The sequence below is a fragment of the Myxine glutinosa genome, chromosome 1, assembly GCF_964187855.1.
Source record: "Myxine glutinosa chromosome 1, kmMyxGlut1.1, whole genome shotgun sequence".
Lineage (NCBI taxonomy): Eukaryota > Metazoa > Chordata > Myxini > Myxiniformes > Myxinidae > Myxine > Myxine glutinosa.
The window spans coordinates 352,574,720-352,590,525 of record NC_136261.1 but is presented as its reverse complement, the minus strand read 5'-3'; the positions used below and the strand labels follow the sequence as shown (position 1 = coordinate 352,590,525).

The 15,806-nt window shown below is 44.4% G+C and overlaps 1 protein-coding gene across 1 annotated transcript; it reads right to left on the bottom strand.

The window, feature by feature from the left end:
* Positions 1-1,578: 1,578 nt before the first annotated feature.
* LOC144892918 (olfactory receptor 51G2-like) lies at positions 1,579-2,448 on the bottom strand. The gene has a single exon (XM_078781419.1). The coding sequence runs from the start codon at positions 2,446-2,448 to the stop codon at positions 1,579-1,581; it is 870 nt and encodes a 289-aa protein (XP_078637545.1).
* Positions 2,449-15,806: the final 13,358 nt, after the last annotated feature.

Genomic DNA, 15,806 nt, shown 5'->3' with positions numbered 1-15,806 from the left:
CCAAAGCTTTCAGAATCATTGGAATCTCCCACGATGAAGCTGACTCCGAAGTCTTTTCACTCATTCACCGCAGGCAGCTAGGTGGTCTTTCTATCTTCTAACGACTCCTATTCGGCCTAGCTCCCCCTGCTATATCTGTGCTCTGTCCTCCAAATATTCCTACAGGTCGCACAAAATCTGCCAGTAACCCTCTTCTGGTGAAATTGCCAAAATCAAGACTCTCTGGTCACCTTCATTCCTTCATTCCTCTTTACTCCTGCATCTGGAACAAACTCCCTCGCTCTCTCCAATCCCACTCCTCCCTCCAGGTCTTTAAAACAGCTGTTCACCAACATCTCTTATCTTCCCCCATCCAAAACATTGATCTCTTCTGCACCCATTAATTCACCCCAGATCCACTTTTTTGAGGAAATACCGACTTCTTTCTTTCCTGGAAGTTCTAGCAGTGTCCATGTGTTTTATACCTTTCCCACCCCGTCCCATCCCAGCTTCCCATGCCTCCTCCCCCCAAGCCCTCTCCGTCCCGAATATCTTTCATTGTTCCTGTTCTCTGCTGTTGTACTTGTGTGCTTCCCTCTCTCTCCCCATCTTTTCTCCCGCTCCCTTTATTGTATGTTTTGTTTGTCCGGTTTTTTATATGTGATTGATGTTAGCTCTTACACGAGCCTCGATCTTGTACACCTCGAATTTTTTATGAATATATCTTCGTTATGTGAGGATACATTTCACCTGTTATTAATACACTGGAATAACTTTTGAAAAATGTATCAATAATTCCCCCAAAACTTTGAAATTGCCGGGATTGACAAACAACGTCGACAACATTCTTGAGCTTAGGAAGTGAAACAGGCAAAATCAGGCATAGGTCAATGTTGTTTTAATTCAGAATTATCCTCACAGATCATCTGGTTGGTTTTCCAAAATCATGAAGCATGGTAAAGTAGAATGGCACTTGTGCGAGTGCAAACGTCTCCCAGGCTGATCAGCTTACGTTTTGTATCCCACTGATATGACTTGACCTTCGCACACCCAAATGTAACGACCAGCCTGATCTGTATCTGGACCTTAAAATCTTATCAGCTTGTTTATGTTACATACCCAACTCATCCACCAAGTTTTGTCATCACACATAATTTTGAAATATCGTGTTATGTACCGTTTTTGGCCCTCAATGGTGAACAATCAATTGGAAAATTCAAGGATCCGAATCTGGATCTTCACAAAAATCGAATTGATTTCTCCCTCTCACATGCCCAACGTCTGTCAAGTTTGGTCTGAATTAACCAAGTTTCAGCTGCTTGCAGCAAAAGGGACAGACAAAGAAACAGGGGTGAATACATACATAAATGCCATAGATCGTGGATTGCGGAGGGTAAATATGAGCAGCATCCTCCATATCTCTGACCTTTTAAACCAGTGTAACATCCGTCGTATTGAACTCATGTGAACCCTAGATGGATCCCAGAATGTCTGGTAGTAAATGTGATGTTATTCGGTGTGGTGGACATTTTGATAAAGAAACATGTGCACATTTTGAAAATTATATTTTATATTTCATTGCGACCTTGTTTTTAATTTTCACTTTTTCCTTTCAAGAATATCGTTCTCAGTGACGGCAATCACACCCAGATTGGATGGCTTCTCGTGATGAATTACTTGTATTTTACGGAAAGCAAGATCAATCGTTGAGCGAATCTCCTGCATTCTGAAACCGAATATTAATGGATTAACAAAGGCCGGTGTGACTGCACTTGAAAGATCCAAGATAAAACCAAACGTGGGAATTCGTAAAAATCGTTTCAACACGCTTATACCAATCAGTGACATGAACTGTGCTGAAGATGCAAACAATTGTGTAAAACATGTGTGCAATGCTTTTAGATTTGCCTCTGTGGATGATTTATGACATTTACGAACAATGCACCATGTAGAGTACAGTGCTGTAAAACCGGTTAATCCAAACACAACATAAAGAAAAAATAGAGAATAAATGAGTGCAGGATTAACATTTCCACAAGCTGACATTGCAACGGATGAATAAGCGCAGACAACGTCACGAACTACAACGGAAGAGTTGCAGTACACCATAGTTGTTGATACCACAACAAAGCTTCCACTCAAAAACAACCCGATTGTTAAAACTACAACAGCAAGTTTCACAGCACCACCTTTGTTCACCATGAGAGCCACGTAACTGTACGGCCAGAAAATAGCCCAATGTCGGTCAACGTACATTAACCACGTGGTGAGAAACTGCTCAAACAATGTGCAATGTACATTAAACAACTGAACCAAACATTCATCAAACGATATTATTTTACGTCTTGCAATTATTCTACTAAAATAGGATGATATTCCTACGACTCCCCATAACGTGTCAGCGAGCGATGATAAAGCGATGTACATGAGCATGGGTGAATTGAATCCACGATAAAAACAAGCCGCCATGATTGCTGCGTTCAGAGGGATTGAAATACACATGATAAACGTGAAAACCCACATGATAACTCTCCCACTATATCCCAAAGGAATGTCCGACACATCCAGTGTGACCGTGAGAGGCAAAGCTCCCACAACAGTTTCGTTCATGTCTCCTGTAAAAACACAACGAAAATTGTCATAACTCGTGTTGCATCAAGTTCACAACGATGATCACAATGAAAATTATAATAACTCGTTTTACATCAAGTTCACAATGATGAACACAATGAAAATTATAATAACTCGTTTTACATCAAGTTCACAATGACAATCACAATGAAAATTATAATAACTCGTTTTACATCAAGTTCACAATGATGATCACAATGATGATCACAATGAAAATTATAATAACTCGTTTTACATCAAGTTCACAATGATGAACACAATGAAAATTATAATAACTCGTTTTACATCAAGTTCACAATGATGATCACAATGATGATCACAATGAAAACTAGAACGGGCACTCGGTAGAGCGCATACCTTCGCCGCAGCTACTGTTCTGTACTTGGCATGGGAGTGTAGGGAACAGAACAACAAAAATACGATTTTGACCTTTTCGTGACCTTGACCTTGACCTTTGACCCGATTGATCCCAAAATCTAATCAAATGTGTCCCGTATAATAACCAATCATCCCACCAAATTTCATGCAATTCGGTTGAATACTTTTTGAGTTATGCGATTAACATACACACACACACACAGACATACAAATAAATACACAGCGATCAAAACATAACCTTCCGCTTTTGCGAAGGTAATTATAATAACTCGTTTTACATCAAGTTCACAACGATGAACACAATGAAAATTATAATAACTCGTTTTACATCAAGTTCACAATGACAATCACAATGAAAACTAGAACGGGCACTCGGTAGAGCGCATACCTTCGCCGCAGCTACTGTTCTGTACTTGGCATGGGAGTGTAGGGAACAGAACAACAAAAATACGATTTTGACCTTTTCGTGACCTTGACCTTGACCTTTGACCCGATTGCTCCCAAAATCTAATCAAATGTGTCCCGTATAATAACCAATCATCCCACCAAATTTCATGCAATTCGGTTGAATACTTTTTGAGTTATGCGATTAACATACACACACACACACAGACATACAAATAAATACACAGCGATCCAAACATAACCTTCCGCTTTTGCGAAGGTAATTATCATAACTCGTGTTACAGCAAGTTCACAATGACAATCACAATGAAACATTCACTTTATTAAACATCCTGGCTTTATCCCTGATTTTAAAATTATAACCATATATATTGAGAATATATTCTGTTTGGTGAAGAAACCCTGAGACACGAAATTGAAATTTTATATTAAATTAAATTAAATCGGTTTGGCCTGTTTTATGAACATTTATCTCTTAACGCCAGAATCTCAAGTTAAAATCCTCGATATTTGTGTTGATTTGTCCTTTGTTTACTGTGGTCTTTGTAATTCATGTTAAATCACATGCTGATGATGATGTAACCTGATGGCTCTGTCCTGCATTTAATAATTCATAAAAGTAAAAAAAACATTTTGATGGCTTGAAAATTTGAAGGGATGGTTCAAGAACAAAACACGGTCACGATTATCCAACAACAACAAAATTCAACAAACTATTTCTCCACAACGACGAATGTGGAAGGTGATGTACAACACGAGGCATCCTTTCATCTTTTTCATGTTGAACAAATGTTTGGTTTTCAACTTCACGTGTATCGTTTTTGATGTGTTCACAACCCTTATCATATCACTGTGGTGTTGTGGGGTCTGATTTGTACTCAAAAGCAAGGATATTGGGAGCTTTGAAAAGGAAAAATTTGATATTTATCAGAAAAAGAAGCAGAGAAGAGAGGATGAGTTGGGCTGGATGTTGAACTGTGGATATCTGACTATCAAGCAGGTGTGACTGCACTGATCAGTGATGTGGGACTCGAGTCCATGTTTGGGGGACTCTTACTCTGACTCGGACTCGAATCTTCTGGACACGGACTTGGAATGCCAAGGCCTCGGCCCAATTCTGTCTCCAGTTCAGCAACATTTCATGTGTAGCAAATCTTTTAGTGTCCAGTAGAAATAAAATGTAAAAAGGTCATTTGGACCATCCTTTCCATATCTAACCTTGTACTCGATACATCATACGAGATCAGCAAAAGCGACATGAATATATCTTCTAAATACAATTTATAAACAACAAGGGATGCCATTTATAGTATCAGGAAGAAAAGCCCCACAGATGTCCGGTCAAAGAGATCATTCGATCATACACGACGAGCAGAGAGTTGTTTTGCGAGGGATTCTATCGCGAACATTCAAAGAGAAAAACAGTGACAGATGTATACATTAATTTGTATTCAGCTAATTCCATTTCTCAATTTTATACATTATGTTTTCTGTATTCCACGTTAGATATGGAGTTCGTTTTGCAGGGCCAAGGTGTTCGAGTTAGGTTTCGAGTTGGGTTAGGGTTAGGAATTTAAGTGCACACCGGAAAAACATTAATTTATAAATCAGGGATTATGGTTCGGGTTAGATATAGGGGTAGTTAGGTTTAGGATTTATAAATATATATATAAAGTTTTGAAATTAAATAACAATTGAAATTCAATGACATGAATGGAAGCTTTTATTTTTCTTCGGGTTAGGGTTATGCTTCCGTAATTCCTTGTGCGATTTTAAAATAATTATATCAGTGTGAAGGGGATTGATATGAGTGCAGAAGAGGGTTGGATGTTCCTGTACCTCGAAAATAAACGAATTGGAGACGAACCATGGAGCATAAAGAAGGAGCAAAATTCGCAATTTTTTTTTTTTTTACTGATTAAATAATCTACCAAATCTTCGAAATATTGTCAGAATACGTGTTTACGACGTAAATAAGCCAAACATGTTTGTTTTTATCTTAATTTGATTTCACATCATAAATGGGTTGGTACATTTTAGGGGTACGGTTAGGGTTAGCTAATGCAGATGCGATTTTACATTAAAAAATGACATCACAGTGTGAAGGGGATTTGTACGAATACAGAAAATGTTCGTATGTTCCTGTTTAACAAAAATAAACGAAATGGAGCATAATTATGGAGCAAAATTGACGATTATAATCATGATTTGTGGATTAAATAAGCTACCTGTGTATGTTACGTGAGCGAGCGAGAGCAGTGAGAGCAGGTATCCATGGCTGTTGGCCAAGGAATGACCGGATAAGAAAGAGCACAAGTGCACAAAATAACTCACAAACGGTAACGGCGGTGAGAATAGATGTTTTAGTAAGCCAGCATCTGTGGCTGTGGCCCGAGCTCACTTATTATTGAAATGAGCCTCACATTGGAACATGGTTTCCAGACAAACCTCCAGCATTGGTATTCATGGCAATGTGGAGATGAGCACTGCAATAACATCGACGTGTTCGTGCCCTGATCACCTGCCGTGCGGCTGACTGATCGCATGCCCAGCCGGTGCACACTGCATTAAATCTGTGTCAGCAGGTGTGGATCAGATTGCAGTGCAGCATGGGCAGGTGCGCACAGTGAAACCTGATGTAGTGTCTGACACAAAGAGCCTCACAAACCGTGCTTTCATTTGCACCTGAACCAAGCTTTTCAGTTTGAATCAACCTTGCCTGGCTGTCTGATATGAATACCACCTGTTTGAAACAAACAGGTGATCAAGCAATACCAAAAACCAAGCTGGAGGTTACGAGAATTCCAAACGATGAAATACACAAATCTAGCTGAAACGCATCAATGTCACACAGTCGCAGCATTCTAAAATATGTACAAACGTGGTAAGAACTTACCTGTGCTTGTGTAAGTGTACGATAGATTCGATTGAGTGGTCAGTGAAAACACACTTGCAATGACAAGTACAGGTAAGTTCTTACACACACACGAGCGTTGCAATGACACGTACTCAGGTTGTGCACAATTCCAGAATTCTGACGATATCTACTTCGTGCACCTCCGTCTTAGGATGCACACGTCACGTTTATCCATTTTACAATACTATATAATATTCTATCACGTGCACCCAATCTATCAAACTACGATGGGATCCATTCTACTTTACATACATAATCACTTACTTGTTCAGTATCCAGCAACTTCAGGTCTTCAGTGGTATGTTGTATTTGCTTCTCCGTTATATGTATACTCTCAGCACAATTCTAAAGAGAGTCCTTTGGCCTGGGGGAGTCTTTGAGAGATTGGCCAAATTAGGACTTTCTGCTTGGATGGTTGATTGTTAAATAAAGTGGAAACATAAACACAACTTTTTTCATACTCTCATCTGAACCAGTGGTATGTGATGCTTGGAACCCAGGTTCAAATCCCTGCAATTGCTTTGAATATGTGTTCACCTGAACTGTCTCCTGTTCTCTCACTGCTATATTGCTTGTGTTGGGGTTAGTCCCTGTCTTTAAAGGTTCCGATGAGAAATGTGATCCTTCTAACTATCAGCCTGTTAGCCTTCTACCCATTATCAGTAAAGTGTTTGAATCATTGATAAAACAACAACTCATGATTTATCTGGAAACCCACAAACTCCTAACTGATGTCCAGTAGGGCTTTCACCAGTCAATGTCTCCTGGAGATGTTGCCACTTCTCCTCCACTTGTCCTCCACCTCTTGTTAGTCTCACCCTGAAGGGGTTGCGAGACTATTGTAAATGGTCTGTATGTGTGTGTGTTTGTGTGTGTTTTGTTGGTTTTCTCCATTTGTGGGTTTCAGGAGGTGGAATGGAGTCCTCCCTTGACCCAAAGTATCCACCTCCGCTTCGATAAGGGATTACAGTTCATGGACCAAGCTGTTCAACGTTTTCAGAGCTTGTTCCAAGAGCTCTTTTCAGGATCGTCACCGAACCCCAGACTGCTTCCAGTTGTCGTTCATTTGTGGTAATACTCCCAGGGATGGTTTTTTAAATGTCAGTGAGGTTCTTCTTTTGTGTGTGTGTTCGTGTGTACACGTCTCTATATTTTCGCTTTCAAAATGGTTTTCTCTGCAACCGCTTGTCCAATTGATGCTAAACTTTAAACAGAGGATGGAGTCCGCATGTCGAATATTTATAACTCTGACGTCATAGGTCACATTGAAAGGCAGCTATATATGGGTGTAGAAGAGCCGACGGCCGCCAAATTGGAAAAGCAAATTTTATGCGCACCGGCGGTCGTCGAGGAAATAATTAAAATAAAAGAAATAGTTGAAATGGGGCCGAAGAGACGGCAGAGAAAGTACATGTATCACGGGAGGTCGAAATGGAATGTACTCAAAGTCTGCATTTGCACCGTGATGTCGGGCTTGCTAACCCCAATGAATGTTTACAGGTGGTGCTGCTGCGGAAGAAGGTCCCTAAGGTGAGCAGGAATGTGTATGGTGGGAAAAGGTTTTTGGCGCGCTTGGGGCATTGATGAAACCCGGGCGCTCGTGGAAGGTCCGTGGTGCGATGTGTGAGGGTGACTCGCATGCGTGTGCGAGAGAAGTGTGCACCGGAGCGTGAGTGTGAGTGGGAAGAGTGTGTCGGAGACGATTGTGAAACAGAGTGTGTGATGGCCGAGGAGAGTGAGGGAGAATGCACACTAGAGCGTGTTGTAGAGAGTGTGCAGGAGTGCACACCAGAGCACGTGATTGGGGGTGTACCAGGAGAGTGCACACACGTGGACGTTACGGAGTACGTAACGAAAGGGTGTACCCGAGGGTGTGCGAAGGCCGTTTGTGTAACGGAGTGTGTGAGTGGTAAGAGTGCACAGGAGAGTGCAGTGATGGAATGCAGGGAGTGTATGGGAGGTGCTGGAGCGCTGCGGTGTACGAATGTGGAATGGGTCGCGTGGGGTGAGAACGCGGCTTGAGCATCGACGCAGACCGGGGTAGCGTTTAGCGCGACGTATAGCCGACGCGAGCCCTCGGTGCGTGGTGTGCTTTGTGTGCGGCGGGGATCGGCGGGGATTGATGCCACGGCGGTCTCGCAAGGATCGGCGTGCACGGTTCGCGCTGGGCCCCGCCGTGTATGGTCGGTGCCGCGCCTTGGCGGGAAAGGCGATCAGCACGGTTCAAGGGGGGGTAGGAGAGATCGGAGCTGCGCCCCCTGGCGGGTGCGGTGCTCCGGCCATGGGCAGTTGGGTCATCGTGCATGGGACCACAAGGCCTCACGCAGTGATGGTGCCCTGAACCTTGGCCCAACCAAGCCTCCACCCCTGGATCGAAAATGCCGGACGGACCCAACCTACAGGCGACCAACCACCCGCATGCATTGCTCGGCTTTTCAAAGCCGAGCTGTGAAAATGTATTTCCGCACCGAGAGGCTCAAGTGGAGTGGACGGATAGCGATAGTGTTGGTGAATGGTACCCTGCGAGGGGGAATGGTGGTTTCGCCATTCCTCACATTTAGGGCTCATGAGCATTAGACTATGGGGATGGCAGTGAAAGCTAGCCGACGGCGGGCTAGGTTAATTGATAGGGAATTTAGATGACAATAGGAGACAAGAGATTTAAGTAGGGACATTTGTACAGGTAGAGGGGACGTAGAGAGATTAGTTGGATGTTAATGACGAGGGTGTGCTTAGTGTAAGGGAAGATGGGGAAGCACAAGTTTTAGGGGAAGTAGTCAGCTAGATGATGTTGTGTGTGTGAGGATGGGATGGAGAAAATGAGGAATTGGTCGAGAATCACTGTGTGTGTGAGGATGGTATTGAGCAAATGAGGAATTGGTCGAGAATCACTGTGTGTGTGTAGTAGTGTGTGAGGAATTGTGTTTGGAGAACCAATGGAGTTGTGTTGGAGTGTATGGAAAAGGTGTGTGAGCACAAGAGGTGTGCCAGGAATATTTGGTGTGTGGAAGAAATGGTGTGGAATGAGTCATGTGAAATGCTTGGTGTGAAGTAAAAGGTGTGGAATGCATGGTGCGAAGGAGTGAATGGGGGGAGATGGACCCCATCACGAATACCCGGGGTGGGTAGTCTAAAGCCAGGTAGAGGGCTTAGGAAAATTGTTTGGATATTGACACCTATGGTGCAGGAAGTAACAAGAAGTGCTTGGTTGGGTGCATGAGTCTATGAAATGGCTGGGCATGTGGTTTTGTTGGTGCGTATGGTTATTGGAGCACTCCGTCACTGGTAGTTTGTCGGCCAGGTGAGGCCGCAGGTAGGCTCCGGGAGCCAGTTAGAGTCATGAGTAGTGTTCAATGGGGCCCGAGGATCCAAGAGAAGGACCCGGGTAGCCCAATGCCAGAGAGGGCATCAGAGGGGTAGAGTGCCAGGAGGGGTCTTCCCTGGTCTAGGTAGTCGCAGGAGCAGGTAAGCCCGGGTGGCGACTTCAGTGGCGGAGGTGCGCAGGTAGTTGGACCTGCTAGTGGAGCCACATGACACAGCCCCGAAATTGTGCAAGGGCACAGTGTGAAAAATTGGGGAGTGAGACCCAAATTCGGAAGAGCACCGCAGAGTGGTCAATGGGAATCAGGTTTTTAGAACCACATAGTTTAAAAAGGCCGATTGGCAGGGCATGACCCCGGGTAGTGTAAATGAGTTAATGTCATTAGTTTAGTTAGGAATTGAGAAATCCCTTCGCGCCATCCACATCCATTCACCAAGGGAAACGGACCTCCACACCAGGGCTTTGAAACTGTTTGAGTGAGTAAGATGCATCACGACGTCGCGTGACATTGTGTTGGTTCCATCTCTTCCTTCCTCGGAGGGATTGGAAGACGAATTGGGCTTAGAGGGGGATATGGGAGACAGAACACAGTGACTAATTTTTAAATATAAGGAAGGGCTAGGGTACTGTAGTGTAAGCCGACGTTGGAGGGTACGGACGGTTAGGGACGAGTCTGCTCTGCTCGCTCCTCCGCACCCCTTGCGTTGCATTGCCTTGTGTTGATGTGTACTTTGCGCCCTTTCTGCTTTGCTGACCGTGCTTTGTCTCTCCCCCCACCCCTGGACCCACTTTGGAGGAGGAGTTGTGCAGCAACATCGAACTGTGCAGCACCCCTGCTGCACTTCGCTACAACTGGCAGCACCCCTGCTGCATTTTGCTACACCTGTGCAGCTGAACTGCACAGCACTTTGCTGCCGTTTCATTTGTTATAACTTTGCTGCACATCATCACATTACACATTATGGACCACAGGTTTTGTGGCCTTACACTTTGCTGTGCAGTACTTTGCTGCAAACTTGCCTTGCATCTTCGGACCACTTGTTGTGAGTGGCATCATTGTCCCGCAGTTGGACCACATAGGGTTGGCCCTGCTGGAAAATAAAACGAACACGTGTTTTTGTACATTTTTATTATGGGTGTGCTAGGAAAGAAGAACTGTAAGTTTTATTGCACACAGAAGATGCAGGAAGACAGAAGATGCCGGAGACCAACAGCAAATGAACTGTGATTTGAAATGTGTATTTGTGCATTGCTGTGTTTTTCTCTCCCCTCCAATTTTCTTTAAAAAAGGACAGGTCCTGGGTCATAGAAATGTAAATAAGTTAGATTGTGTGCTTGTATATAAAATGCTTCCCACCGGCTTTATGTTTAGTTTGAAAATAATTCTGCAATTCGGTTAATTGTGGGTGCGAGTCAGTTAGTTAGCTACTCAACGCAGTAGGTGGGACATAGTTAGTGTTTTAACACTGTCACATACACGGGTTAGAATAAATGTTAGGGGAAACCACATCTAAGTGTCACACATAATTAAAAGTTAGTCCCAACTCTTTCTCAAAACCGGTCGTTCCAGTAGGTTCGACTCGGGGACGAGTCTGACGAGGGAGGGGGGCAGTGTTGCAGTTTTGAATCTGTCAAGTGAGTTTAATAAAGGTTAAAGTCTGTCCCCCATAGTTAGTCACACAAACAACATGTAGCCTCGCGATAGTATAGTTATGTGTTCGTATTTGTGAGCTTAGTTCCTCTCCTTTGTTAATTATGCGTTGAGTAGGAGCCAGGAAAATAGGCCCTTCTGCCACCGATCATCATACGTCCGTAGCCTCAATCCAGTTTGTTAACGTTGGTTCATATTGGGCGAGTTAACACGAGGGAGGCAGAGGAGGATCGGGGCGGAGTCGAGGCAGAGCGGCAGGAGCGATGAAGGTAAGCAGGAGCCGACAATCAGACCTCAGAGGTGGTGGCGTCAGAGGGCGTGGTGAGAAGAGTCTGGTGAGTTCCAGAAGGTTCGGGGGGCGTAGCTATAAAACCCGCTGCGCAAAGCCCTCGACAGGACTCGCAGAGGAACGCCGGATATGCGTTGTAAAGGACTTGCAGTAAGAGGACTTGCATCGGGGAGCTTGCGATAAAAGGACTTGCAGAGGAGGACTTGCAGAGGAGGACTTGCAGAGGAGGACTTGCATCGGAGGGCTAAGAAGGACTTGACTTGCTGCGAGAGAGAGAGAGATAACAGGACTCACGTCGTATTGCCTGATGAACTTGACCATTGCATGAGAACGCGCGCGCTAACCAACACCAAGTGTATTGAAGAAGAGAAGTTGGTCGCTACATATACGCGGGCGCAGCCAAGCGCGTTTATAACGAAATAGCGCATTTCAGCCGCGCGATTGAACGAGGCTGAGTAACCCCAGCCGCGCTAAAGTCCGCCCTCTACCGTTTCGCCCCAATCATCCCTTTGTTCGAGAGACACGCTACGAGTCCCTGTCTTCGCCTGCCACCATCTTCGTGGGACGTGCCGGGGGCCGTGGAGAGCTGGACAAGGACCATCCCTGGACGCGTTGGGGAACACCTTCCCATCTGCAATCCCCTGTGTGAGTGTGTGAGACGGGCCCGTTGTCCCAGGGGTAAGTTAAGACTGTTTAAGGCTATTCTGTGTCTCTTTGTCCTTGAACTGTATATACGTGTGGGAATAATTAAACCCATCTGTTCTTCCTTTCTTCTTGATTCGATCGTTTCTGTGATTTCTCCAATTGACTAAGCGTGGCACGAATAAGATCGCTCCAATCAGGTTCCACTGAGTAAGACTGCGCGGACCACGTGTACGCAAACCGCTCGGCGTACTACCATCACACGTGGTTCGTGCGAGGCTTGTTTCCTCGTTTCCATGGCGGCCGGGTACTTAGGTACGAGCGAGAATTGGTCCCGAAACCCTGTTTCCACGCTCGCCCGGGAAGGGCGTTGCAAGTCTCGGTTCTGCCAAGGCCCAGCAAAGACAAGGGGATTAATCCCCCCTCAATAAAGGGAAGAAGGCTGGCGTGGAGAACCGTAACAATATATATATGAGAAAGTTTTTGTTTGTTTGTTTGTTTGTTTGTCTGCGCAAGCTAATCTCCTGAATGGTGAAAGATAGGAGGAAACCTCCAATACAAAAAATGTCAGGACGGGCCCCGGAAGGTTTTAGGCTGGGTGTCGAGACCGGTTGAGGCCCACCTCAGCCGGGCTGGGCCCATTTCGCAATTCAATGCTGAGCGGAATTATCGTAGTCAATCTTCTATGGCCGCGACTAAAAGCTGAATTATAGTAGTAAGTTCATTCAAAAAGAACCAAAAATGATGGGACGGGCCCCAGGAAGGTTATAGGCTTGCTGGTGAGGCCGGTCGAGGCCGCATCGTCCGAGCTGGGCCCATTTTGCAATTAAAAGCTGAGCTGAATTATCGTAGTCAATCTTCTACAGGCGTGGGTAAAAGCTGAATTATAGTAGTAAATTCATTCAAAAAGAACCTGGGCAATGCTGGGTGCTTTCGGGTAGTCTAATATATAACAAGAAACAGGTGCTGTGAACCAAAGACCTCCACATTCCAATGGAGTGACCCTCAAGCAATGGGTGCGGTGCTTTGTGCATGAGACTTGGCCTTGTAAGGTATTGCCTGCGGCGATTGTTATCTCTGTTGTGTTGGACCTTGCCTATAAAATGAAGCTCACTGAGTATTGTATTTTGAGAAGGGACCGAGCCAGATTCGTGCTGATCTCTTTCTCCCACATGTGTATGTACTATTGTACTCTGCCATTAAACAGCTTGTATTTTCAGTGCGGCGTCTGTCGTGTCTCCGGACATAACCGACATGGGACCTCGACATGTTGTACCATCTGCCGAATAGCGACGACTCCCACCTACATCTCTCTCTGTCTCTCTCTCGCTCTCACTCTCTCGCCCACCACTGGCCGTTTTTGTGTTTGGCGTGGCAAGATGGCGGCTGTGTGCAACTGCTCTGTGTTGTGGTGAGTTGTCAGTGTGCTTTTCTCCCTCCTGCCCCTTCTCTCCCTTTCTTTTTCAGTCTTACCGTGTTTGTGGTGTCTTTTGCTTTGATTTTCTCGACACTTTGTGTCTTCTGAGAGAGAGAGAGAGAGAGAGAGAGAGAGAGAGAGAGAGAGAGAGAGAGAGAGAGAGAGAGAGAGAGAAGAGAGAGAGAGAGAGAGAGAGAGAGAGAGAGAGAGAAAGAGAGCTGGCCTATTTGAGTGTGGCCTACCTGCTTTGATAAGGCATTATAAGCATCTTTGTGCTTATAATGCGGTTTCTTATTAATTAATTCGATTCATTTCAGTTTGTAACTTCTTGTCAGATTTAGGCAAAGGGGTTAAACTGCCATTATGGCAAAAGCACGCCCTCGGTATGAGGCGTTCGATAATCTAACCCGGAAGCATGCATTCGTGTGTGTTGTCTGCCAGGAGTCCTCACTGAGTATGTGGTACTCGTAGTGGGGATTATAATCTGGTGCGAACATGTCTTGGCTGCCTCATGAATGATTCAAAAAGTTATTGTTTTCGTGTCCGAATAAAATTTTGTTCACGATGTCATGAGTGCATGTTTAACCACAGAGAGCAGTGTTTTCATGTTAGCGTCCCTCATGGATACTCCAGCGATGAAAACTGTCATATCAAATGTACCAACATTCATATCAAATGACAAACTGATGTCAGTCCTTTTTTGTTGTGTAACAGTTATGTCGAGAATGTCAATGATCCCCATGAAGAGCCAAGATGAGAGGATAAAACATGTTATGAGTCTCCGTCGCCAAATTTACATGGTGCTTCCCGATCGTGGTGACGGCACAGGGTTAAATATTTCGTTTAAAGTAAAATCAGATGATAGGGAGTATCAAATGTGTGCCTCTTCAGCCTCACTAACGTGCTTTCACTCAGGAGCCTTTGGTCACGTGCAACGTTTCTGCCCCAAGGGTTTGTGTTTAAAGTGTGGAAAAATTGTCATGTCGACAGCGAATTGAAAAAAGGATAAGAATACTCGTGTTCCTATTAAACCGACTGAAGTTAATCCTGAGAGTTTACCTGTTACTGCCGTTCCCTCCTGCAGTGAGACAAATGATAGCAGCGTCCTGTTCATGTTCCGCGTCTTGAAAACGAATGTACCTCACGTCCTGTTACAGAAACAGAAGTGACCCCAACTTGTACAACCTTTGCTGCCATTCCCTCATGTAGTAAACTAGTAAAGGAATGGAGGAGGATCCTATAATTAGTTCTAAAAAAACAAGGGCATCGGTTGCTAATTATTCAACCAGTACTCCAAAAAAGGGAGAATTGGAGAAGGCCCGTGTTTCTGAAAATGCACCTCAATGTGTTCCTCATGCTTCCATTGGGTTTGAAAAAAAAGGATAGTGAATCGGGTCCTGTCGTTGTTGAAAATATGTCTTAAAGTTTGTGTCCCAACTCTGTGGATACAAATTTCTATCTGTGTGAAATAGGTGGAAATGCTGAAGACGTTGCCAAACCCTCGAACGAACCGCTAGGATCATTGGTCACTGTGAAGAAACATCACAGACAGTCACTGACTCATCCCTCCACTGTGCCACCCAACCGATGCATATTTAAAACTGTGTTACCGGGTCTCCTAGTGATTCGGTAGATCGTGCTCCACAAGAGTGTGAAACCGAGGTCTCAACTTCTGTTGAGCGCAAAGATCACGATGGCAATGTTGATCGCACAGTGGAGCTCTCCAGAGAATTCCCAGAGATACTGAAAATTCCCATAGTGACCATGTTCGATCCCGGAGGGACTTTCTTTTTTAAATGAAACCTGTAGACAGCGAAATGTATTTATCAGGGATACATTTCCTGATCTAGTTTCGTTGATTCGAACAGCGAAATAAATAACGAGAAAGGCCAAATAATTTGCATTAACAAAGTCAAAGATTCACCGACTCAGAAAATTTATTGCAAAAGCCGGTCTTGAGATTTCACAACACCCTTTTGATAAGGAATGAAAGAAATTACCTTTTATTGCAGAAAACACACATCACCCAGAACGTAGAATATGATTGGTGTCGTCTTTTTGGGGGACAGTGCTTTTTTAAGCCTGTCTTCCAATTTAAGCAGGCGTTGCTTTCATACTTGGACCAGGGCTAGTACCTGAGTCATGCCTCTTCCTGGAGATTGTTAAAGGCCGGTT

Bases quoted from the DNA above. Each gene is read 5' to 3' on its own strand.
- LOC144892918 (XM_078781419.1), bottom strand. From the start codon at position 2,448: ATGGCGGCTTGTTTTTATCGTGGATTCAATTCACCCATGCTCATGTAC.